We start from the raw sequence: 24,906 nt of genomic DNA on the forward strand, positions 1-24,906 counted from the left end.
ATTACAAACATGCACCGCCATACCCGGTCTTTAAGGAAAAGAATAATCAGTGATTTTAGGTGTGGTGGCTCATTAGCAATAATCCTAGTGATCGAGATTAAGGGCAGCAGAGTGTTGCCTTTAATGTGAGGCCAGCCTGTACCTAAAATACAGTTTCCTTCAGCCTGCCAAAGTGTGCCTATGCCTCACAAATCAACTAGAGGCCCCACTGCCCAGGACCAGGCATCAGGACAGATCACATGGTCTTTGATTCCTACCAGAAACAGTAACTGGTGGGGAATCTATCTGACACCTCATCAAGAGGCAAGTCACATACCTTGTGTTGGCACTGCAGTCACAGGACAGCCTGAGCTACAGTATTAGATAATCTCGACTCTCTCCTTCTGTAAGACAGGCAGGCATAGTGGTGGAGCATGCCTTTAACCTCAGCACTCATGATACTAAGGCTGCAGAATTGCAAGTTCAAGTCCAGCACAGGCATATAGAATGAGATCATAGCTAGCTTGGGCTACATAGCAAAAGCAGGTCTCAAAAGAAAAAAAATATTTTTTTGCTATGATAGAAATGTCCTGAGTCTCTGCTGCCTGGCTACATGTGGTTGTCAGAACTTTAAAAATGTAGAGCCTGAAGAACAGAATTTAAATTGATTTTGTCTTTTTAAGACAGGCTTTTGCTATATAGCTCTGTCCTGACTCAGAATACAAATCATTTTGCCTCAGCCTCTGACATTCTGATCGTACAGATATGAACTACTCTACCCAGCTCAGATTTTGGGGGCGAGGTTCTCATTATCCCTATCCTAGAAATTATGTAGACCAGACTAGTCTTGAACTCACAGAGATCCACCTGCCTCTGCTTTCTTGGTGCTGGGATTAAAGTAGTCATGTACCACCATACCCAGGTTAATTTATTATTTTTTTAATGTGAGTGGTTGCCTGCATATATGTGGGCAGTGCTCAAGTGGCCAGAAGATGGTTTCTCTGTGTAACAGCCCCAGCTGTACTGAAACTCACTTTGTAGACCATGCAGGGCTTGAACTCACAGAAATCCACCTGACTCTGCCTCCTGAATGCTGGGATTTTTTTTTTTTTTTTTAAGACAAGAATCCTTTGAACTCCTGATCCTCCTACCTCTACTCTCCAAGTGCTGGGATTCAGGTGTGCAACACAACACTTGGTGAGAATTTTAAATTTTAATTGATATTCTAATAGTCACATTTGGCTAGTGGTTAGTTTTTTGTTTTTTTTTTTTTTTTTTTTCCCTGAAAATCAACTCTTGAGCCTGGCTATGGTGCTGTGGAGGACAATGGGAACGTGTTAATTCTGTGTCTGTTTAAAATGAGGATGGTCAGAATCAGTGGGAGTGCTGGGACGGAGAGCCTCAACCAGCCACAGAATGCTTCTCTTGCCTTTTTATTCATAATGTGTATTTACCCCCTCTTTGTTCAAGGTCCTCATTACATTTTGATATCCCCACTCCTTCTGGGTCTCCTCTGAGTTTCTGGGTGCCTCCTGACGAAAGCGCCTGGAAGATAGAGCTTCACACTTTTCCCTGCCAGTTACTAATAGTTTCTGGCGGGAATCGAAGACCACATGACCTGACCGGGTGCCTGGTCCAGGGCAATGGGGCTTCCAGTTGATTTTGGGAGGCATAGACATCTGGCGATACTTCTGGCAGGCTGGAGGAGCTGTATCTACAGGGTGGTATACCCAGTCTTGGCTGTCTAACTGCCGGGAGGGTGGCTGTAACTCAATCAGTACAGGTACCTCTGAAAAAGTTTTCAGGTCCTTGGAGATCACTTGGGCTTTGGGAAGGCAGGAGTTTTGATTGACTGGGACAGGAGTCCAGGATAAGTGTTGTTCAGTATTGTCCTTTGGAGAAGCCATCTTACATACAAAGGATTTCACTGGAGAAGGTGTTAACATTGCTGTCTGAAGTGAGCCTGAGATTTGGGCAGAATCTGTACCTGGAACATAGGTTAGTCTTTTGGTGAGGCCAGAGTCTAGGATAAGGCCTGAGTCCTTGCAGGGGCTAACTTGCTGAGTAAGGCCTGGAGGCTTGAAGCCGGAGCCCTGGCCAAGTGCTGGGTCCTGATGAGGACAGGCTTCTTCATCTGTTGCTGGGCACTCCTGAAGGTTAGAGCTTTGGTTATGTTCTAAACTGAAAATGCTAACATCTTGGTTAAGGTCTGATCTTTTTTCGGTTTCAGTGGCATTGATGAGGTTACTACTCTTGTAGGAGTCAGAGTCTTGAATAAGACCTGGCACTGGACAGATTCCAGGATCTTGGATAAGGCCTAGATTCTTATAGTCTCCTGAGTCTTGTGTGAGACCTGAGCTCTTATGGAGGCAAAAAGTTTGGACATGACCTAGGCTCTTATGGGGACCAGATTCTTGAGTAAGTCCTGAGCTTTTGCTAACTTCAGAATCTTCGGTATGGCACTGGTTCTTCTGTGGTCTAGAGTCTTGGGTAAGGCCTACATTCCTGCAGACTCCTGGATGTTGTACATTTCCTGTAACATTATTACCTCCAGAATCTTGACAGGGGTCTGGCCTTTTGTAGTTGGTCCCTGGAGAGGGGTCTTTATTTTTGCTGATTACAGTATCTTGGTTTAATGGAGCATTCCTGTAGACCAGAGAGTCTTGCATAAAGCTCAAAGTCCTCTGGCCCGATGTTTCATTAAATGTGAAATTCTTGTGGAGACCAGCATGTTGCTTTGCACCTAAGGCTGGATGGTTCCTCAGAACATCAGCGTCTTGAATGGCAGCTGGACTCTTTAGGCCAGAATCTTGAGAGAGATCCAGATTCTTTTGGAGGCCAGAGTCTTGAGAACTGTTTGGATTAGTGCAGAGGTAAAGATCTTGTGCGTGGTCTGGAAACTTGTAGTAACCCAAGTTCTTATTGATACCCGGGTTCTTGTGGAGGCCCGTATCTTGGGTAAGGCCTGGGTTTTTCTGGAATCCTGGATTTGGGGTAATGCTTGGGCTCTTCTGGAGTTCTGGATCTTGAGTAATGCCTGTGTTCTTGGGAACTCCGGAATCCTTAGCAAGGGACGGAGTCTTCTGAAGGCCAAGGCCTTGGTTAAGGTTTTGATTCTTAGGGTTTGGAGGTTGGATTAAGGACTGAGACATGGTGTAGAATTGGGAAGGGCTAGAGAAGTGGGAAGAGGAGTCCATCTGAAGAATATTGGGAGGAGAGAGAAAGGAGGGGGCTTGTGTTAAATCAGAGAGCTTCTGATGGTTAGATTGAGACACAGCAAATGTTCTGGGAGACACAAGTGGTAGAGAGAGTGTGCATGGTGGGGGGATGGTGGGCAGTGTGCTCTGGGTGGTGCTGGGAGAGTGAAGGCAGGGTTTCGAGGGAGTAGCATCCTGGGCATAGACAAGGAACTGGTGGTAGAATGGAGCCTGGACTTCCTCAGTTTTCTTCTCGGAACAGCAAGGATGAGCGCTGCTGTAAGGGAAGGTCTTGGGCTGGGAGAACTTATCTTTGGCATTATCTGAGCTCTTCCATTCCAAGTTTCCCATCTCCAGGTTGCCCAGCATAGGCCCCGACAGAGGCTCAGCACTGTCCCCACCATGCTGCATTGGTGTTTTCTCAGCAGTCCCAGAATTTACCAAGTCCTTCCTGAAATGCCTCGAGTCCTGGGAGCTGTGTTTAAGGAAGGTACTCTGCTTCAGTCTGTGGGCATCATAGAGCATATGGCCGGTAGGAAAGCTGGGGCCAAAAGTAGCCACCATAGAAGAAACAGAAGATATGATAGGGGTAAAGGTTGGGGAAGGGACTGGGGCAGAGGTTGGGTTGGGCACTGGGGTACAGGCATACAAACGAATCGGAGGATGGGATGGGCCATGTTCTAAGACTTGAGATGTTGTTTCTTTGGGGACATCAACTTGGGAGTGAGTCAAGGTGTGTACCGGGATTTGAACTGGATCATGATGGCCTTGGGATTGGAAGGAAGCATATGCAGGTGACTTGGCTGGGGGTTGAGGTGGTGTATGGACTGAGTTTTGTTTAGGGCTGCAGGCTAAAGCCTGGGCTGGGGTTGGGGCTGGAACCTGGAGTTGGCTCGAGGGCAAGATGTGGGGCTGGGACTGATCCAAGGCATGGGATTGACTATGAGTTGGGGACTGGACAGGGGGACACGGTGGAGTGGGGTCTGGTTGATGGGATGAAGTTGGGGATGGGGCATTGGCTGGTTTTGAGTTTTCACTGAGGGCTGGGATAAAGTCTGGTGCACGGGATGGTGGTGTATGGGCTGAGGTAGGCTTAACATCCTGTGCCCTGAATTCAGAGTGCTCTGAGGTCTGAGTCTGGGACTGGGTGGAGGGGTTCTCATGGTTGTTGGTTGAGGTATAGGTCAGAGCCTGGGCCGGAGCATGGGGCAGTCTGCCAACTGGTGCCTTAGTCTTGCTGTCTTGAAGTGAAGAGGGTGAAACCGTGCTTAGCTTGCTTATCTTTGGAATCTGGGGAGGAAGCTCTGGCCTGGGAAAGGAAGATGCTTGAGTCTTTATGGCAGTTCCCTGAGGGGCTTCTCCAGACCCCATCAGCCCTTCTTTCCACAGTTCCCATGAAGCTTCTGTGGGAACTCTGCGATGTCCACACTGGGGTGGCATCCAGCAGCACCTAGAAATGTTCTCCTCATGTGTGTCTGATATCCAGGAGTCAAGGTGATCGGTGTGCCCAGGGAGGACACCGGGACGATGGTGGAATCGGGCAGGGATTCTTGAACACAGGTTCTTGGTATCTGCGGTACAATGCATGCACATGGGTCAGCTGTTTAGACCAGTGGGTCACTTGTCTGTGGAGAAAGTAGGATGGGAAAGGACAGGGTGCCTGGGTGGGGGTGGGGGCTGTAACAAAGGGGACAAGTACAACCCTGCTCACCTTTAGGGAAATAGTGATGGAAAAGAATCCTCAAGGAGTTCTTTAGGTGCTTCCAGAGCTGAAGGGAGCAGAAGAAGGAGAGCCCAGATGGAGGGTGAGCCTTAGAGGTCAATGTTGGTCTGGCCACATCCCGGCAGCCCTCCCACTTTAGCCCCTTGGACACCCCAGAGCTTAGGCTAAGCCTGGTGGCACATGCCTATAATTACAACTCTCAAGAGACTGAGGCAGGGAGATCTTAAGATTCACACTGAGTCTCCTAGTGAGACATTTGACCCAAAACAAACAAGCAAACAACTCCTGAGCCCCCTCTACCCTGTGCCCAGACCCTGCCCTGACCAGAGTCACCACATTGATTCCCACGTTGAGCAAGATGAAGCTGCCCAGAATCAGGAGAATTGAATCTCCCAAATCCTGGCATTTCCTGAGGTTGGTGCCAGAGCAGGAATGGGCTCCGTGATAGATTTGTTCACCCATGACCTGGGGTCCCAGGCCTACCTGGGCCCCATGGCCCCCACAAACTAGAAAACAGGCCTGCCCCCTAGTGGGGGAGGGGAGGAGGATTGAGTCATAATGGGGCAGGAGATTGGGATCACAATGAGGCGGTGGAGAAGGTCCCAGGATGAAGTTTCCTGGTGACCAGGTCTGAGTAACCTAAGCCTACAGGCCAGTACCCCTCCCTCTTTTCACCCCCCCCCCCCAGTATTCTGGTCCACTCAGCTCAAACACACCATACTCATGAAATTGAAAACCCAGAATCTTTTACCCCTTGATCACTCCTTAGATGGGGAAGTCCTTGACCTCAGAGACTTGGCTGGAATCTAGAGCCTTAGATTTCTTCCCATACTGAACCTTAGGCTTTTGTCCGCTAGCTCTCTGACCTCGGTTTTTCATTTTTGTTTTTTCCTTTCTTTCTTTCTCCTGAATTTATTTTATTTTATGTATATGAGTATGTTGCCTGCATGTATGTATGCTACATGTGTGCCAGCCCCTCATGGAGGTCAGAAGAGGGCATCAGATCCCCTGGAACTGGAGTTACAAATGGTCATAAGTCACCACATGGGTGCTGGGAACTGAACCCAGGTCTTCTGCAAAAGCAGCAAGTGCTCAGCTGCTGAGCCACCTCTCCAAGCCCTGACCTCGGAGGTTCTTGAGCAGAGCAGAGTCCCCTTTGGGAACAAGAACCGAGACAAGGTGGGTGCACCAAGACTTCCAGTCTGCAGTTTAGAGTTGGTGAGACTTTTCATACAGGAAAACATGGGGAACAGGAACATCACTCCAAGAGTGGTTTCTCATTTCAAGAATCCCAGGCCAGTGAAAAGAAAGCTTCCAAACAGACAACAAGAGTTTTCTGGACTCTCTCTCTCTCTTTATTTTTTCTCCATGACTCGCCCCCACTGTTCACATTCACCTGCTGCTCAGTTAAGTTTCCCTGTCCGGCTTCTATGCAGAGAGGGCCTTGAAGCTGAGGTGGAAGGTGGTGGCAGTGAGCTGGCCCGCCCCCTGTTCTCCTGCACCTGCCTTTTCAGCTCCAGGCTGTCATACACCTGGTAGTTGGCATTGCCACCTGGATTCCGACTGAGTGGAACAAAGGTGGTCGGAGGTGGGGTTGGATCAGAAATCTGGACTTCCGCCAAACAGTGGGAGGAGTGAGGAATCATCAGGCCTGAGCTGGCAGTTGGGGCCCTTTGGTATGAAGCCTCACCCAGTGCAGTGAGGGAGGTAGAGGTGGTCAGAGGATGAGGAGAGGGGAAAACCTCAATCCAGTCAGGGGCCCGCCTGCGGACTTCGTGAGATTCCCGCGAGCTGTATCCCACGTGTCCCATGGATTGTGGCGGGCTGTGGTTGAGTTGGCTGTAAGTATAGCTAGGGAAGTTCTGCTGGTAGGCCTGGGAGGAGTTGTGGTCCCGGTAACCTTGGACCTCTGGCCTGGGGTTCCTGGATACAAAGGCAGGTGGCTCACTGCCTTCTGTTCCGCGCCGCCACTGATCCCTGGCATCATAAGGTATGTGACCCCCTGAAGGGAAAGAGCTATAACCCACAGTGACCCAGGAGGGGTTAGGAATCAGCCGGCGGGGAGGAGGTGGTGATGAGGTCCACTGCTCCGCTTCCACGTGGGGACCGAAGCTCTGTAGCCTCAGTTCTGATTTGGCTTCTACTCGCTTAGGCAAACGGCGCAGCTCTGGTGACAGGTAGAGGGAAGGTAATGGGAGGCTGGCAAGGATTCCACCCTGGCGACCCCACAGTCCCACTTTGGAGGTCAGGCGTACTGGTTTATACAAACCACCCCAGCCCCTTCCGGGTTGCTTGGGATGCGGGCAGGACTGATCATCCTCCAGAAGTGAATCCCGGTCTTCCAGGTCAAAAAAGGGCAGCGGCTTCATGTGTGACATCTTGTGACTTTGAGGTTGTTTACGAAAGGGTGAGTAGCCATGGGAGATTTGCCTGTTGTTCCGAAGTCTCTGCTGGTGGCTGTGGCAGCCCTGTTGCTGGCTGCTTTGGCAGATCTGAAGGTTGCCCTGTTGGTAGCGGCAGCGCCTGCGGCTGCGCCTGTCATTAGAGCGCTTACGGAAATAATGAGAAGAGGAAGAGGAACGCTGTGTGGGTTGGGCCATCTTCACTTGTACGGGGTCCAGGATACAGTGGATATGGACATCTTGGGTGTTGGCTGGTTGGGGCTCTTTGGGGGGACATTCTGTAACCTGAACTTCTGTTAAGAGGTAAGAGCCAGAAGAGTTCAGGGTTAGAAGAACGTGTGGCCTTGGCTTTTTAGGCTCCGTGTGTGTGTGTGTGTGTGTGTGTGTGTGTGTGTGTGTGTGTGTGTGTGTGTTGTCTACCATACTCACTTTTCTGATTCAACCAGTCGATCAGCTTGTCTATGGCATCCTGGAGCCCTTGCCACATCTGGAAGTGGTAGGAAGACGGGAGTGAAGACCAGCTCTCTAATACCATCCCCATCCCCAACAACCCCACCCATTCCTGCAAGTGAAGCAAGCTTGTAGCTGGCTTTTCTATAGAGCCTTCTTCATTCCTATGGATGACCCACAGTAATCACTGACCACGGTTGTCACATTGATGCTGATGTTGACAAGAATGATAAGGCCCAGCAGCAGGAATAGGATGTTCTCTGCATCCTGGGGGCTTTCTTGGTATTGATTGCAACACCCCAGGGTGTTCTGCCACAGCTGGTTTTCCATGGTGGGGGGGTCTTAAGGCCACCTGGGCCACCCCCCCCCACCCAGCCCAACCCACACTATATTCATGCCAGTACTGAGAGATGCTTACTATCTGGGGGAAAGAGCCAGGTCATAATGAGGCAGGTTAGAGTCATAATGCAGAGGTAGAAGAACTTTTATTCACTCTTTTGACCAATAACATGACAATTATTTTTATCTTTGATTTCCATTTGCTAGAACATGGCCCTCGGGTACTTGAGCACAGTCTTCTCCGTCTCCTTGCTTAACCCCATATCTGGTTCCTGATCAGAAAATATGGTAGCTATAGTCATGAGACCACCTTCACAGGGCCTCAAAATAGCCATAAAGAATTTCGTTGCTCTTCTGGGACACGGCAACATCTGTAGTCTGTTGGTTTCATGCCTGCTTTGAGGGCAGCATATAAAGGGGTGGTGAATGGTATGTGGCAGAACCAAGCCTTCTGCATGCTGACCACCTCTGTCATAAGCCCTCTAGTACCAGCGCCTGTGCCCAGTGGTGACATTTGCTTTGGCATAGAAAAGATGCTGAAACAGGCCTTGTCCTGTCCCTGCCAACTACCAACCCCAACTATGGTCTTCCTTCCTCGTGGACTCACTCCAACTCTAATTTGAAAAACTAATAACCACCACCTTAAGAAAACCACAGCACAGTATGGTATCAATGGGTGTGGTGTGGTAATCCTAGCTTCTGGAGAGGCTGAGGCAGGAAGCAGTCTAGGTTCAAGCCATCCCATCCGGGGGCCAGTGATACCATCTCAATAACACACACACACACACACACACACACACACACACAGCATAGCATAAAGATCTAATTGTTGATAGGACAGAAGGGGTCTTTTGAGTAAAGTAGGATAACAATCACTTATCTATGAAAGAAACACCCTTATTGCAAGGTTTTTGGTTTGGTTTTGTTTTTTAATGATAGGGTCCAATGGGATATAGAGAGGGCTCAGCAGTTCAGAGTGCCTACTGCTTTTGCAGAGGGCCAAGTTCAGTTCCCAGCACCCAGGTTGGGACTCACTATCCACAACTGCAGTTCCAGAGGATCTGACATGCTTCTTCTGGTCGACATTGACATCACACTGAAGTGCACACACCCCCCATAGACAGTTAATAAAATACCTAAAAAATAAGGGGGGGGGGGCAGGTATGGTGGGGCACATCTTTAGTCCATAGTCCAATCACTCCAGATGTAGAAGGCAGATTTCTGAGTTCAAGGCCAGCCATGATCAACAGTGACATCTAGGTCATAAGGCTACATAATGAGACCCTGTCTCAAAAAAAAAAAAAAAAAATGCAGAACAGGGTCTTATATAATCCTCCCTGGCTTGGAACTTGATATGTAGATCAGACTGGCCTTGGACTTGCAACAAACACCCTTCCTTTGCCTTCAGAGAGCTGAGATTGCAGGCATACACCACCCTGCCAACAAGCCATTTTTCATGCTATTTTCAGACAGGGTCTCTGGTAAGCCAGCCTGACCTTGGCAGACTACCCTTGAACCCTTGATCCTTCCTTCCACCTGCCAGCCAAGCATGTTTTATATAGCAAACTATCCAAAAGTGGGGGAAAGGCACTTCCTATGGTCTCCAAACATACAGTATTTTAGTATGTAACAATAAAATTAACTTAAAATGATCAATTACTTCTCTTTGTTTGGGGGTTTTGTTTTGCTGGTAGAACATCTTGCTATTTTAGCCCTGTCTGGTTTTGAACTTGCAATCATCCTCCTGCCTCAACCTCCTGAGTACTGGGGGTTAGAGGCATGTGTTACCAACTCGAGTATAAACTTACAGAAAATTGTGTGCTAATATGTATAGGAGAATCTCAGCCATCTAGTAGCAGGGCAGGGGATTAGTTTCTTTGCTGGGCAGTGGATGGAAAATTCAGAAGGGGTTACATGGTAAAATGTAGGCTAGACTGATTCACTGGCATTGGTATTTTTTTCCTGTCAGCAGGAATAACTGTGGGGTTTGGAAGGGAGGTAGAAAGTCTTAAGACTGTGAAAATGATCCCTGGTATCTGTGGCTACAAGCAAGTCACTTGGCCTGAGCATCCATATTTTTTTTTTGTGACATGGACAGGCATAAGATCATAGAAGCTAAGACGTTATGGGATGTCACCTCTTGTGATGTCCCTACTGTCTTACCTCCTGCCTCTAAGTCTATTCCCAAAGGTTGCAGGAATTTGAGGTTCTGCCTAAGGGATTGAGAGAGCCTGGAGACCCTCCCTCTTCAGCATTAGAAAAACCATGTTTCTGCCAGACCTGTAGTCTAAGCCTGGGCTGCTTAGATCTGTGAGTTAGGACCATGGGGGCCTGAGGTCTATCCTCTTAGTTCCTGACCGCCTGGGTATCTGTAAGCAAGATAGAAGCAGTTGGGTGTCTTAGAACCAAGAAGGGCCTTAGAAAGACTCAGGACAAGGCCTAGGAGGGCAAGAAGTTGACAGGGGGCACCCAGGGATCTCCAGGCTGTGTCCAGGGTGGTCCTTCTCTTAGCAACCAGGAATTCTGGATCATTCCCCTCTATATCACCACAAAACACTTCCTCTCTCTCTCTCTCCTTTAATTTTTTTTTTTTTTTTTTTTGTCTCCAGTCACCTTCCCTTCAGGGGACGATATACCCAATCATTGCCTGTCCCTTCAGCTGTGCTGGATCCAGAGACCAAGGGGTAACAGTGGGACAATGCCTCTACCTCCCTGGTCAGTTCTCGTAACCTTCTCCGTACATCTCGGGCATCATAGACTATTCTGCCTGATGAACGACGCCAGGGTATCTCAGGGACATTTGCTGGACCCAGAAAGGATGATGAAACAGGTTGGCCCTGTGCTTGCTCACACTCAGCACCCGCCCCCGGCCCTGCCGAGTTGTTTTTATGGCTCAAAGCCTCTGGACTGGGAGGTGGGGGATTCACAGTATACACATAGGCCTCTAGGCCCTGCTCTGACCGGAGTTCCGTTTTGAGAGGCCTTGCCTCTACTGTTGGCTGGAAGCGGATGGTCTGGGGAGGTTGCTCCGGACCATCCTGAGTCCAAGGTTCCCAGATCTCCTGCACAGACTGGAAGCCTTCCCAATCCTTATGTCCTTCGCAGTGGTGGGAGCAGATTGCTGGGCGCTGCTGCGGAAGTTTCTCATCATCGGTATCAGGGGTCCAAGCAACTGGGCGGTGAGCACGGCGAGGTGGGGGTGCTCGATGGCGGTGACGGTGACGAGTGGGCGGGGGGGTCACGGTCATCTTCACAGGGTCCATGGTACATCGAAGATGGACTTTGGGGTAGGTCTGATTCCTCAAGGGCTGGGCCACCTTTCCAAGTGAGGATAATTTACTGTTTTCTGTGGATTAGGGAGAGGTGAGGCTGTTGGAAAGACTGGCTTCCAGAGAGATGGGAGGTGGGGCTTCGAGAGAGAGGTTTAGACTCCTTAAGGTGAAATAGAACACTTGGTTTCTGCCTCTCCTAGGCCCCAACCCCTAGCCCTCCTTACCTTTTTCACAAATGATATGGAACATTCGGTGTAAGAGAATCCGGATTCTGCTCCAGAGCTAGGTATAGGAGGACATGGTGACCACGGGTAGGTCCTTGTAACCAGGCCTGCCTCCCAGCCACCCACCCCCATCCATACCCTCCATTCCTGACCAGAGTCACCAAATTGATGCCAATGTTAATACAGATGATGAGACCCAAGAGCAACAGAATGGAGTTCCCCATGTCCTGGCAGTTGTTGGTACTGGGGCTTTGATATGAGGCCCACCCAGGCTGTGGCCACTCTGCCATGGCCATGGTGGTCCCTAGGGCCACCAGGGCCCTTAGGCCCCCAGCCCACTACCCCTAATGCCCACTGGCCTGCCAACCTGACCCAGCAGGTCCTGAGAGTGACCGGGTCACAATGATGCTGAGGCTTTCCCTCACAATGTGCTAAGATGCAAGGCCCAGGGTTGACCCCCAGCCTTAGCCCAGGACTAGGCAGGAACCAGACCCTTTTCTTTGCATTCTTTCTCATAGCCAACCTCCTGGGTGAGCACATTGGCTCTCTAATCCACTGGGCATCTGCCCTCACCAGTTTCTGCTTCTAAAACACCAGGCCCTGGAACACGCAGACATAGCTCCTGACCTTTTGTTTTATTTGAGATAGGGTCTCATGTAGCCAAAAATGGCTTCAAACTTTCTATGAAGCCAGGAGTGACCTTGAAATCCTGTGTTCCCTGTCATTACCCCTCCAGTCCTAGAATGACAACATGCACCATGTCCAGCATTTTTATCTTAAAGACAGGGTCTCATATTTAGCTTAGGCTGATCTTGAGTTCCTGATACCCCCCCCAATGGCCTCCTGAATGCTATGATTACAAATGTTTGTAACAGGAGGGGGTTGGGGGAACAAATGTTTGTAACTATTTGATCATTCTGGTCTTTACCTTAACCACCCAATCCTGTCATTATGGAAACATTTCTCCTTGCCATTTCTCCTCAAATCTCGAGTTATTTTCTGAAAAGGGTTAGGCACTTCTCCCCACCACCTTCTAACATGACAGGAGACACAACCAACAGTTAAACTTTTATATTTACAATATTCTCTTCATCTTTTGCCAGGTTTAAAAATGTGTACAGAGCCGCAAAGGGTTGGGGGTAGGAAAATGGGATTATTTGGGAAGAGGCTGGGCATTGGAGTCCGTGGCTGTATCATGGGGTCCCCCAGCCCCTCTCTCACACCCCAGCTCTGGGGCATCTGCTTACAGGGCTCAGGGCCCAGGTTGATAGCATTTGGAAGGCATGGCTGTTCCAAGAATTGCTAGACCAGGCAGGGGAAAGGGCCAGAAAAGAACTACATTTCCATGGGGGGTAGGAGGAATGGAGAAAGGACAGGGGACTCAAGACCAAGGATTCTGGATCTGGGTGTCAGTGGAAGACAGCATCCCACCCCTAAACAAGTTTGGCACTAACATCCCTCCGAAAGCCAAACAATACATGAAGATTCAGCCACACCTCCACTGGTGTCCCTTAATACCCTTCCTGACATTCTTTTCCCCAAGAGGTCTAAATCCAAAGATCTCTGAGCAGTTGCCTCCCACATTTTCTTTCAAAATCTTCCTGCTGGTGTCTTCCCTGTCCCCCACAGCCCCCTCCATCTGCTCCTTGGTACAGCTGACCTCATTCTCTCCCCAGCCCGTCCATGTAACCTTTTCCCCTGACTCCTCCCCTCCCCCTTCCTCAGCTTCTTTTCTTCTTCAACCCAGCCAATCAGGGAGGGGAGACAGGTTAAAGAAGGTGAAGAGAGAAGGCTGGTGTGACCCTGAGATGGGAAGAGAGCATTAAAGGAGCCAGTGATGGAGAAAGAGGAACCAAGGCAGAGACGGAGAAATAACATGGGGGTGAGACACAAGTGGGGGGGGTGCGGGGGACCACCTTAGCTGCCACCTGCTCCTGGTATTTCCCTTCCCTGGACTAGAACTTAGGGGATCCTTGGCACATTTGGAGAGTCTACCAACCCATCTACCCAGTTTGGCACGGATGAGCAATGATCTCAAGGTCTGAGGAAAAGGCTGTCCTCGGGCCTCATGAGGGTGTAGGCTAAACATGCATGGCCTCTTGTGTGACATGTGCCATGCCCCCCCCCATCCTCCCACCTCAGCATCTCCCTCGAAGTCTGTACTTTCCACGAGGCTTCTGTCCATCTGAAGTCTGTTCCCACCTGCTGTGCAAGGAGGAAGTGTGTGCTGGATCTGAGGTGTGGGAGAATGCAGAAAAGTGCTGGGGAGCTCGGGACCCTCTGCCTGGGAAACACACAGCCACATGCAAGAACATGTTTCCATTCGATGAAATGTGCCCTGGACCATGGGAAGGTAAGTTTCCAGGCAGTACTGGGATGCACAGAGATCCTCCCTTTCCTCTAATAGGAAATCTGTGTTGTCTGTGGAAGGTGAGGGCTTCCAGGGAGAACGTGCTTCACCTGACTTGTGCCATGGGGGAGAAACATGCTTTTCAGGGGTGGGTGGGAAGTGGGGTCCAGGGAGCCTATGATTTCCTTGCTGTTCCCCAGGTACCACCCTGTATTATCTGGTGGCTAAGAGTCACCGTATGTGCACACATCACTTCCAGGGTCTCCAGGGAGTTGGATGGGGAGAAGGCGAAGGCATGGGGTACAAATCCCCACAGAAATTCTTTGAGGAGGCCAACGTGTGTCCAGGGCGGCAAAACAAACAAACAAAAACAAAACAAAAAAACAAACAAACCTCACCCTGCACATAGGAAAACACCCCCCCCCCCCATGAGGAAAGCATGTCTCCACATGGACAAAAAGACTTCCACATTTCCACACACCGAAGATTGGTGTCCCAACGGAGGGCAAAAAATACCCCCCAAGTGTTCAAAGGCCCAGGTCCAGAGGAGATAATGGGGCTCTCTGCATGGGAAAAACTCGCTTCCCAGTGAGGAATCCCACGTCCGCTGTAACACTGCTCCACGAAGTTTGACAAATCCACAGGGGTAAAGCCTGGTGCTAAGTCCTCCTCCCTGCCTTCAAGTGGCCTGGGCTGGGGAGGGCTAGGGAGGCAGACCTCCCCAAGCCGCCCCCTATACCCGAGTGGTGGAGTGGGGATGGGGTAGCGTGTTGTTGTGGCTGGTAGCAGTAGGGGGTGGTGGTGGGAAGGGCCCAAAGGGATGGAGAGAAGGAGGTGGGGGTGGGGGTGGGGGCCCCAGGCCACTGGGCAGCAGGGTCAGGGCCCCCGGGGCCAAGAGAGGCACATCGTCCGGTGCCCGGCGCAAGGCCAGGGTATAGTCGGGTGGACAGGCAGGGCGCAGGGCCTCAGCAGGGTCCGCCCCAACACCACCACCCCGCTTCAGCTGCAGTGATACCAGCTCCTCCTCAGGGGGTAGCTCACGGCCAGCAGTGGGAAGCAGGGGGCCCCCACCAGGCACACCTGAGCCTGAGCCTCCTGGTGGGCTAAGCCGCCTGCACCGAAGCTCCTGGCGCCGGTCCCGTTTGTAGTAGAGGGCGGCAAAGGCAAGGATGTTGAGGAAGAGGAGGGAGGCACCCACTGCCACAGTTACGCTTAGCTCCGTGGAGTAGTCCCTCGAGTCACCAGGGAAGCGGTCATAGGCCCTTGGGCCTAGGTCAATATCAGACTCAGGTGGCAGAGTGGCGGGTGGGGGAGGGCGGCGTGTGCCGGAAGTGCCGGGACCGGGTGTGCGAGGTGGCCAGCGCGTGGCATAGGGAGGCAGGCGAGTGGTGGTGGTGAAGAGCTCTGTGTGCAGGTTGTGCAGGTGGGGCACGAGCTCCAGCCAGAAGGCCACCTTGTTGGCACGGTAGTTGTCACGCACTCGTGGTTTCAAGCCTATGTGCAGGTACTGCTTTTCCTTGCTGTTGAACTTGCTCCACACCACCTCTTCAAAGCGATTGGGTTTGGTGTGGATGAACTTGGTGTCCTGTGGCACAGGCTGGTTGGGGTCACTGTGGGCACAGGAGGGTAAGGAAAGGAGTGAGGATGGAGCAGCAGAGGGGAGGGAGAAGTCAGAGATTGACATCAGGAAACACCTACAGCTAGAAAAGGTTACACATAATGGCGGGTGCCTACAATCCCAGCACATACAAAACATAAGAAAGGGTTGGCCTGGGCTAGATAATGAGGCCCTGCCAGACACACACAGACACGCACACAGGCATACACTTCCAAACACAGGAGAGAGAGACAGACAGACAGACAGAGATGGGGGGAGATGAGAGGGACATAGAAAAGACAGGGACCTTTCTAACACTATTGAATCTCCAACCCTCAGTGTCTGATGCAAAGATGTTCAGCAGTTTGTCTCAGGAGAGCAAGGGCATATAAGAGCCTGTGTCTTCCTAGAGGAAGGGTGGCCTTGTGAAGGAAGGCAAGGGTACCTCAACCTACAAGGGTGCCCCACCCAGCCCCACTAGGCCCTCTGGCCTCACCCAGTCTTGGCGAAGTTGGTCCAGTAGGTCATGACTACTGCGCTGAGCATGACATCATTCTTGGAGAAGTTGCAGGGGAAGAGGTCAGTGGCGCCCACCATGGGCACACCAAAGACGTAGGGCAGCTCATCCCCATGTGCCGCATCAGCCCACTCTGGCCGGCCCTCAGCCTGGCAGTGGTGGTAAAAAGTGTAAAAGTAGACAGGGGACTGGTAGTCGGCATGTAGCTTGGCTGTGGCCACAGCTGGGGCTACCCACTGGTGGTCAGTAAAGAGTGCCAGCAGGGTCTTACGCCTCATCTCGCCATTATCCCGGTCAGCCCAGTCCGTGTACATGAACTTGATGGTCTCTCGAAGCACATCCTTGCCCTCTGGGTACCCATACAGGTTGTCCACGAAGTTGGAGACAGTGAAGTCGAAGGCGCTGGCAGACACGCCATCCTCACTCTCTGCAGAGTCCTCCACGAACTTGAGACCCTCCCCTTGGTTGACACCAATGAGCATGTCGTAGTTGAGGAATTCTCCCTGTTGCATGAGGATCTCGGGGTCATCAGGGACTACATCGCCATCCACCACAGGCCCAAAGGCAATGTGGTACCTGGGGAGAAGAGGGCGAGGTCTCACCATCCAGTTGCTGGCCTCCTCTGGGCCCATGGTCTCCTAAGCCACACATAGGTGCCTCCCTCTGCCTAGAGGACCTTTCTCCATGACCTGAAGATTCGTAGAGTCCCTCGGGACACTTGGTCTCTCTGTACATTCTCCTAAAGCATTTTGTGAAACTCTGTGCTTGATCTACGTGGCATGGTGACCCCCACCTAAGGGAAGCTGATAACAGACATCCACTAGGGGTATCTGAAACCTACTTCTCCTTGCCCAGTTAGATTGGGTCTAAGAACCTCTCACCTCAACCTCCTTGGAACCAGTTAGGAAAGCAGAGACCTGGACCCAGCCCTCTCCCACTCCCATACCGGGCAGGCTGCACATCCTGGTCCACTAGCTCCCGGGAAGACTTCCGGCGTAGACATTCCACGGCTTCAGTGCTGTCCTCTCGGTCACAGCCCACTTTGGCTGCCAGCAGCCGCGTGTACTTGAGCGGCTGGTAGTTGACAGACCAGCTGGAAATGGCGGTGCCACTCTGAGCAATGGCCTTCTGGAATAGTCCTGGTAGGACAGGCAGACCTCAGGCTAGGCTGTTATCAGCCAAAGGAAGGAGAGGATTGGTAGGGTCTAGGTTTTGGGAAGGGAAGGCAGGTGAGGAGGTTGCTGGTACCTTCTGAATGATGGGAGAGGATCAGCAAGTTGACACAGGAGGCTCCTGCACCAGACCCAAAGATAGTGATGCGTTCAGGGTCACCTCCAAAGTGGGCAATATTTTCACTGAGCCAGCGCAGGGCCTGAATCTGGTCCAGAAGCCCATAGTTGCCTTTTGCAGCCTGGTCACCAGTGCTGAGAAAACCTAGGGGTAGAAGAAGGGCGCTCCCTGGAAATTTCACAGCATCCTTGCCCCGCGGCCAGGAGCTCAATCAGTCTATCAGGTATTTTAGTATACTTGGGGGAGGGGCCCTGCCCACCAGGACTGCTTCTCAGACTTTGCCCCCCAAGAGATGGCTGCCCACCCTCACCGAGCACCCCAAGACGGTAGTTGAGTGTGGCTACGATGACATTGCCATAGGCAGCCAGGACTGAGCCGTCGAACATGTTCCCGGTGCCCTCCATGTAGGAGCCGCCGTGTAGAAACAGCATGACTGGTTTCTTCCCCGAGTCCCGGATATCTGCGAGGGGAGGGGGTGGCAGGTGGGCCAGGAGATCGGGACAAGGACACAGTCAGACCAGAAGCAGCACTTTGGAGCTCCCAGGCCTTTTGAGGTCCAGCCTGGGGCTCAGGGGACTTGTCACTAACATCCCTGGCGGGGGGGCAAGACCGGATTCCCCTCCCTCCCTCCCCAGCTAAGCCTAGAGGAAGGTCCCTCCTCCTCATTGACCGGTATGAGTCTAAGCACTTCACCAAATGTCGGGCACACTTTCCAAGAAGCCCAACAGAGGCCAAGGGGTAGGAAGTGGCCCTCCTCAGGGCTTCTCCACACACACAACAAATCTCCTTCCTGCTCCTGGGAAGAGCGGACTAAGGCTGGGACTAGGGCTGGAGGTGTTGGGAAGGCCCTGGCATCTCCTCAGACTCAGGCTTGGGTCTCAGCTCCACATGGCACCCTAGTCTGTGGGTGAGGGGTGCCAGGCCTTAGGGTCCCTGGGGGCTTGGTCTCCTCCCCGCCCTAATTCCTTTCTAGGTCACCTCCCCAGTTACCATGGCAACCCCCAGCCTAATTACTGTGGCAGGAGGAGGCAGGGTGGGAAAGAGCCTACTTAATGAAGTCATGATAAAGCTGACTCCTGGACTCTCCACCCTCCAAACTGGCCTCTCCCTCACTGAAGCCCTCCTGCCATAGGCAGAAGAATCCTTTAGCTCAATGCCACATGCAGTAGGCCATGACACTCTAGACTGGATGACAGAGTGAAAATCCTAAAGAGGGTAGCTGGGAGTCCAAGAGGCTTTTCAGGGTCCTCAGGGTTATATAGCCAGCATCCCCACTACTAGCAGAGGCTCGGGACATCTCCAGCTCTCTGAACTCTTGGCATGCTCTTGGGCGCTAGGTCACTGGTAGAGCTCTTGTCTTAACACCCGCCATTTTAGGGAGCCAGGCCTAGACCCTACGGCTGGCATCTAGGACCTGTGCCATCTCCCGCATCCTTCCGGGTCAACCTGCAAGTGATGGGACAGGCCCTTTCTGCTGCCTTCCCTGGTCTCTGGACTTCGTTGGCCAGAGTTCTCTCTATGCCCATCCCAAGACGCTATTCTTCCTTCCAGCCCTGACCTTACAATGTGCTTCCTACCAGGGTCCTGCCCTAAATATCCTCCTTCTTTCCCACCCTCCCCCAGACCCTCTCCCTGTCGGGGGAGGATATTAGAAAGGGAAGGAGCAGGAAGAGGGGCAGGGGCAACAAGAATCCAAAACCAACAACAAAAACCAGGATCAAGAAAGAAGAAAGAAAGAAAAAAACGACAACCAAAAAGCAAGAAGATCTTGGGGCAGATTCAACAAGAAAAGAAAAAACAAAAAGCTCCATTTGGGAAAAAAAGAAAACAAGAAAAAAATTCTTTGCATTATTTCAAAATTTTGTGGTGAAACTTCAAGATATTGGGCCCTGTTTTTAATTTTTTTTTTTTTCAAATTCTTTGATTCACTTCAGATGTTCATTTTTTTTTTTTTTTCTTTTTCCTTTTTTAGTATGACAGGCTTTGGTTAGAAATTGTAGCAGGTTTCTAATGTTTTGATTAATGTCATTAATTTGTCAGTTTTTTCTTTTTCAAATGTTACTTTGCTTCAGATTAAAACTTTTTTTTTCTGGTCAAATGGTACATTTCACATGTTGCAAAACAGTCCAGATTTCTTTCAAACTCTCAACATTTTATCCATCTTTTTTTTTTTTTTTTTCTGGTAATCCAATTCCTTTTTCTCTTTCCACCTTATTTCACCATGACTAGCCTTTCTCGTAGGTTAACTAGTGGGTCCAACATTGTTCAAATTTTGTTTGAAGTTTTCATAATTCTTTTTTCCAATTAAATTTTTTTCTTTTCTTTTGTATTTTTAGTTGGGAGAACGACTGGGGGAGGGGGAGCCTTAAGCGCTGTGGGGACATTTAGTTAGGGGCAGGGCTATCAGAGTCCTCTTCAAAGCAACCACATGCATCAGCGGGATTTTTAAATCTACCTGTGTCTGGCGGATTGAGCGTCGCCTCGTCACGTTTTTTTGTGAGCGGACCTAAGACCGGGAACACAAAACAGAGAAAAAAGGACAATTTTGTGGGGAAAGATGGGGGTCAAGGGAGGTGGTAGATGGGGAGGGGAGGAGAGAAAGCAGAAAAGGGGAGGGGGGAGAGGCAGAAAAAAATAAGCCAAAAAAAGCAAAATCTGTTTGCAAGAAAAAGAAACCAAGAAAAGAGAAAAACGTTTCTATAACCCAATTTCCCCTCCCCAGAAAAAGTCATGCCCCAAAGAAAAGGTGGGTTTGAGGGGGTGGGGCCTGAGTGGGCCGGGGCTGTCTTGAGACACAGTTACTTAAATGGAAACGGCTTTGCTTTTTGTTATGTTTGCTACTTGCTGGAAATGAAAGAGTGTTAGGGGGATGGGGTGGGGATAGGGGCCTTTCAGGGCCAGCCACAAGGTATGGGCTGTCCACTTGAGGCTGTAAGAGGAAGCTGTGCAGGAAGGATTCTACTTCCCTCTGAATTGTTCTGAAGGTCAGAAGGCAGGATGGGTTTGGGGCAGACTACCCCATTGCTCATTGAGTCCAGAAGCCCCTGCTGCCAACTGAAGGGCGATGGGTAGGTCAGCTAGGGCTGCCTACCTGCCCACCTATCCAGCCTCACCTACGACCAGCATTTCTCTTCCATCCACACTCACAGGCCCTGGCTTCTCATCCCATTTCCCCAATGTGGGCAAAGCAGGGAAGGGGTCATCAGGTCTTGCCCTCCACTCCAGCTCATCCCTCCACACTCCCACCCACCTCAGCCCTTGCCCAGGCCTCTTCTCCTCCCCACCAAATTGTAATTTTTCTTCCCCCTTAGGATCACCGGCCCCACCCTAGGTCCACTGCTAAAGAGCCCTCCTCCCCTCTCAGGGTGTCCATTCTGCCAACAGTAGGAAACACTGCCTTGGGCCAGTCTGATACATAAAGTAGGTGCCGTGCTGGGAGACAAGTGGAGCTAAGATCAGCAAAGTCCCAGCGGAGCCCAGAGACTGGTGTCAGACTTCTTTTGGATTAGGGGGTTAGTCAGGGGGAAGCTGAGACTGAAGAGTCTCAGGGAGTTCCCCAGGCTGACTGGTTCTCCCCAAAACTCAGAGAGGGGACGGGGTGAGGTCAACAAGGATGAGACTAGTACTGACAGTGACGATCGTCCACTTGGTGAACCTGGGACCAGGGCCTCTATTTTGTGAGGGGATATGGATTAGGATGAAGTCAGCAGGATATTCATGACCGTGAGACTGTGAAAAGTGTGTGTGTGTGTGTGTGTGTGTGTGTGTGTGTGAGTCAACCACTTCCTCCTAGAGCTGGTGTGAAGATGTAGTGAGATCACCTGAATGTCAGGCCCCAATCAGGTCTGCAATATGCAACGGTTAAAAATACAGAAGGTGTGGGAGGGCGTGGAATGGAGGGAGGGAACGAGCTCTGTGCAGATGGAGTGGACAGTCCAGCGGTGAGAAGTGTTAGATGGTTCCAATGGGCATGCTGAGAAAGTCCCCGTGAGAAAGACGGGGGCGGGTAGCTTATGTGAAAGTGTGGGTGCTGTTGACCGTGGTGGCTCGTAAATCCAGGAAGTAAAGGCAGGGGGATTATCAAAAGTTCACGGAAGGGCCTGGGACACACACACACTCACACGTACACAGTGATGGAGAGTCAAAGAAGCATAGTGGTAAGATGAAGGGTGTGCAAGCACTTCAGGGGGATGAGGTGAGAAACTAGTAAGGAAAGGGGCGCTGGGAGAGAGCAGCAGAATCGTGGATAGGTTGTTAGAAGTCACGGTTTTACCTGGGGAGGGGTAGTTAGCTAGGATGCAGGGCTATAGAATTCGGGCAGTAGGTGGTCCATAGGACAGATAATAGCTTGGACCTGGGCAGATTAAGGTACCGGAGTCATCCTGTGATTGACACAAGAGGAATCTTGGTGCAAGGTAAAGGTGTTAGTATTGGACTTTTCAGGAGGGTGAGCTCAAGGTTCTGTGGATATCAAACTGTACATGTAGGGGTTACTAGAGCATCCAGGGATACAAGATCATGAGAAGGTTGGGGTCCATGTGAAAAATGGGAATACCATTTCAGGGAAGTATTGGTCCTGTGAAGGGGTTGAGAGCTGTAACTTGGAAGATATTGGAACACATGACCAGCTGGGCAAATGGTCATTTTAAGCATTTGAGGCTCAGTTACCGTAGAACTTGAGTAAACAATGAGGGACAGGATTCATTTGGGGCTCCTGGTTACCAGGCCTGCACGTAAAGTTACCAGAAACCGGCTGGAGGAAGCATACAGCAGCTCTCTGGACGTGTTGGGATGTTTTGGAGTGGTGAGACTGTATGTCAGAAGGGCAATGCAGGGGCCATTTGTGATGCGTGTGTGTGTGTGGGGGGGGGGGAACGTTGATCATTCTTGGTGTGGAGAAGGCTAGTGAGTGGAAAGCTACCTGGGGGCAAGAGCTGGGGCACAGAGCTGTCACACAGTGAACAGGAATTCATTCACAAAAAGAGCGTCTCAAACCCAAGGAGGATGTTCTGATGCGGATGGGTCATGGTGCTGAGTGGAAGGCCTTTGCTAAGAAGCTTCCCTGACCCTTCCCTGACGCAGAGGGGTATCTGTATAGGAGACAGAAATCTCCCATTAGAAGTCACTTAATACTACTGACAAGGGTACTCGACTCAGGTAAGGGACTGATAGGTGTCATATGATAGAAGTCAAGGCAGGGTGGCCTTAGGATGGGGACTCTAAGTGGTGTGGCTAAAACTAAAATGTGGATGTAGTTAAGTGGGGAGACAGGCAGGAGGTGGAGGCAAGGGTGGAGGAGAATCCATCACCTGAACACCAGCCACCAACATTGAGATTAAATGTCTGACTACCTGCCTTTTTCCAGGGGAGGATGGGTGAGCCTGGCCTAATGCCAGCTACCCTCCCTTCTAGAGCACCAAGAGTTTCTGCTGTGAGATGCTTATGGGATGCTCCTAGGACTGCCTGATAAGCAGGCACCCTTACCTCGGAGGATCCGCAGAGGCTTTGCAGGGACCTACTGCCCCTCAAGGCCCAGCTTAGGGGCAGAAGTCGGTCCTGTGCTTGAGGGTCTGCGTGCGCGTTTGTGGGCTGTGTCCACAGGGTGCCCGGCCTTGTGCCCGTGCCCTTACCGTCCTCAGTGGGCACGTAGAGGTTGAGGTACAGGCAGTCCTCGCTCTGGTTCTGCACGTAGGTGGCGGCCGCCTCCAAGTTGTCGGTGAACCACACAGGCAGCATGATGGCCGGCAGGGCCCCGTGCAGGTTCTGCGGGCAGGCGGGCGGCAGGGTGGTGGCGTTGCGCACGCCGGGCCACGAGGCAGGTGCCTCAGGCGGCTGGAAGCGGCGGGCGCCCAAGGGCGGCGTGGCGTAGGGCACGCCCAAGAACTGCACGACCGGGCCCAGGATCTCGTTGTTGAGCTCGCGCCGCACACCGCGCACTCGCCCGTAGGCTGTGTTCACCACCGGGAAGCGCTCTTCCCCGAGGCTGCCAAGGCCCAGGCCTGGGCCGCCCGGGGCGCCGCCGCCGGGACCCCCTCCTCCCCGTTGAGCCCCAGCCAGCCCCACCAGACACAACGCCAGGAGCCACATGCTGATTGGGGGACCCCCCCTCCCTCCCCTGACCCCCCCCTCGGAGAGAGAGAAGGGGGGGAGAGGGAGGGAGGCCCCCCTCGCCCCAGGAGGGAGGAGGGGGCGGGGAAAGGAAGGAGGAGGGGGACGGGTAGGGACCTGGGTTAGAAGGGACAGAAGAGGAGTCTATTTCTCTCCATGGAGGGGGTAAGGGGTGGGGAAGGGGAAGAAGGTAGAAGGAGGTGCTGGAAGGCCCGACCTGCCCGGTGAAGGGGAGAACGGGGACCCGGACAGGGTGTGCAAGATACAGACAGACAGACAGACAGACAGAAAAATACAGAAAGGTGGAAGAAGGGAAGGGAAATTGGATGGGGAGGACAGAGGATGGGAAAACAAGAGACAAGTGGTTAGTGGCTTGCATTTCAGATCGTTACCCCTTTCTTCCACCCGCAGGCCCCCTGACACCTACCCCCTTTCCCCAGGTGCCCTCTTCCCTCCGCAGAGACCCAAGTTGGGGGTGGCGTCAGAGGTGGTAAATGTCCAGGGCAGGGTCAGAGGAGGGAGGGTCCTAGACTCAGCTTGCCCCTTTCCTGCCTCTATCCCTCCCAGGCAGGCTCTCCCTAGGGACTCAGGAGTCCCAGTCCCCACTTCCCTGGGAGAGAATGAGATAGACAAGGAAGAGAAAATAAAAATACCAAGTCATTAATTAGCAGGAAGTGGCGGGTTTGTTTATACGTGTTAATTACTCCTGAGCTGTAATTTCATGGCGCTGAACCCCCACCCGAGGCCAAACTCTGGGCCTTCTCAGGACTGAACAAACCCCAGTACCTTCTGTCCCCATCACTATATCATTCCCTAAAGATCTGTGCACTTGGGAACTGTTTTCCTCCCCAGGCCCTTCCATATCTTCTCTTAGAAGTTGGGGTGCCTAGAGCCAGGGGTTAGAGTGAGGAGAGGATGCTGAAGGGGCAAATCCAGGGACAGATGCATGATCCTGCAGCCGGTTGCTGGGCGACAGGATGCTGCCCCGCAATGTTACCTCGGCAACGGGCTGCAGCTTTAACCCTGGAGGGGGGTGGTCTAGAGGAAGAGGGGAAGGGGCTTGCTCGGTTGCTGAGTCCACCCAGGCCATGGGAGGGAGGACAGAAACATGAATCAGAATGATAGTTTTACCCAATCTTATCAATGAGGAAGAAGTATATATGAGGGGAAGGGTAGTCTAGAAGAACAGAGAGAATCCTAAGAGACATGTCCCCTCCCCCCACCCTGCTTAGCCCCATCAGAGCCTAACCCTACTGGGAAGATTGGGGGGGGGGGGGCTGTGGGAGAAGCATTACTGAAGTTGGCTTCTCAAATAAGCCTACTGACACCCCCATCCGTCCCATAATTAGGAAGAGCCTTGGACCCGGTCTGAGGTCTTTTTTGCACAGCATTTTGACCTACGTCCTGAGGCAAACCTCAGGTATCTTTTCACCCCATGAGTCCTCCCTTCCCCTTCCT

The 24,906-nt window shown here is 51.7% G+C and overlaps 3 protein-coding genes across 3 annotated transcripts; all 3 read right to left on the reverse strand.

The window, feature by feature from the left end:
- Positions 1-6,302: 6,302 nt before the first annotated feature.
- On the reverse strand, positions 6,303-8,084 carry SPEM2 (SPEM family member 2; the record flags this gene model as incomplete). Its single annotated transcript, XM_080922936.1, has 3 exons — positions 7,944-8,084; positions 7,722-7,788; positions 6,303-7,594 (listed from the first exon to the last, which is right to left on the reverse strand). The coding sequence occupies exons 1-3, from the start codon at positions 8,079-8,081 to the stop codon at positions 6,303-6,305; spliced, it is 1,497 nt and encodes a 498-aa protein (XP_080779062.1). The 5' UTR covers positions 8,082-8,084.
- A 2,615-nt stretch (positions 8,085-10,699) lies between these two features.
- Positions 10,700-11,882, reverse strand: SPEM1 (spermatid maturation 1; the record flags this gene model as incomplete). Its single annotated transcript, XM_080924153.1, has 3 exons — positions 10,700-11,436; positions 11,587-11,644; positions 11,739-11,882. 3 exons carry the CDS (start codon positions 11,880-11,882, stop codon positions 10,700-10,702), a joined length of 939 nt encoding a protein of 312 aa, XP_080780279.1.
- A 2,133-nt stretch (positions 11,883-14,015) lies between these two features.
- Positions 14,016-23,427, reverse strand: NLGN2 (neuroligin 2; the record flags this gene model as incomplete). The annotated part of the gene is made up of 7 exons (XM_080922536.1): positions 14,016-15,546; positions 16,030-16,626; positions 16,997-17,189; positions 17,299-17,484; positions 17,651-17,800; positions 19,796-19,846; positions 22,971-23,427. 7 exons carry the CDS (start codon positions 23,425-23,427, stop codon positions 14,670-14,672), a joined length of 2,511 nt encoding a protein of 836 aa, XP_080778662.1. The 3' UTR covers positions 14,016-14,669.
- Between the last annotated feature and the right edge of the window lie 1,479 nt (positions 23,428-24,906).

This window comes from Micromys minutus, assembly GCF_963924665.1.
Source record: "Micromys minutus genome assembly, chromosome: 10".
Lineage (NCBI taxonomy): Eukaryota > Metazoa > Chordata > Mammalia > Rodentia > Muridae > Micromys > Micromys minutus.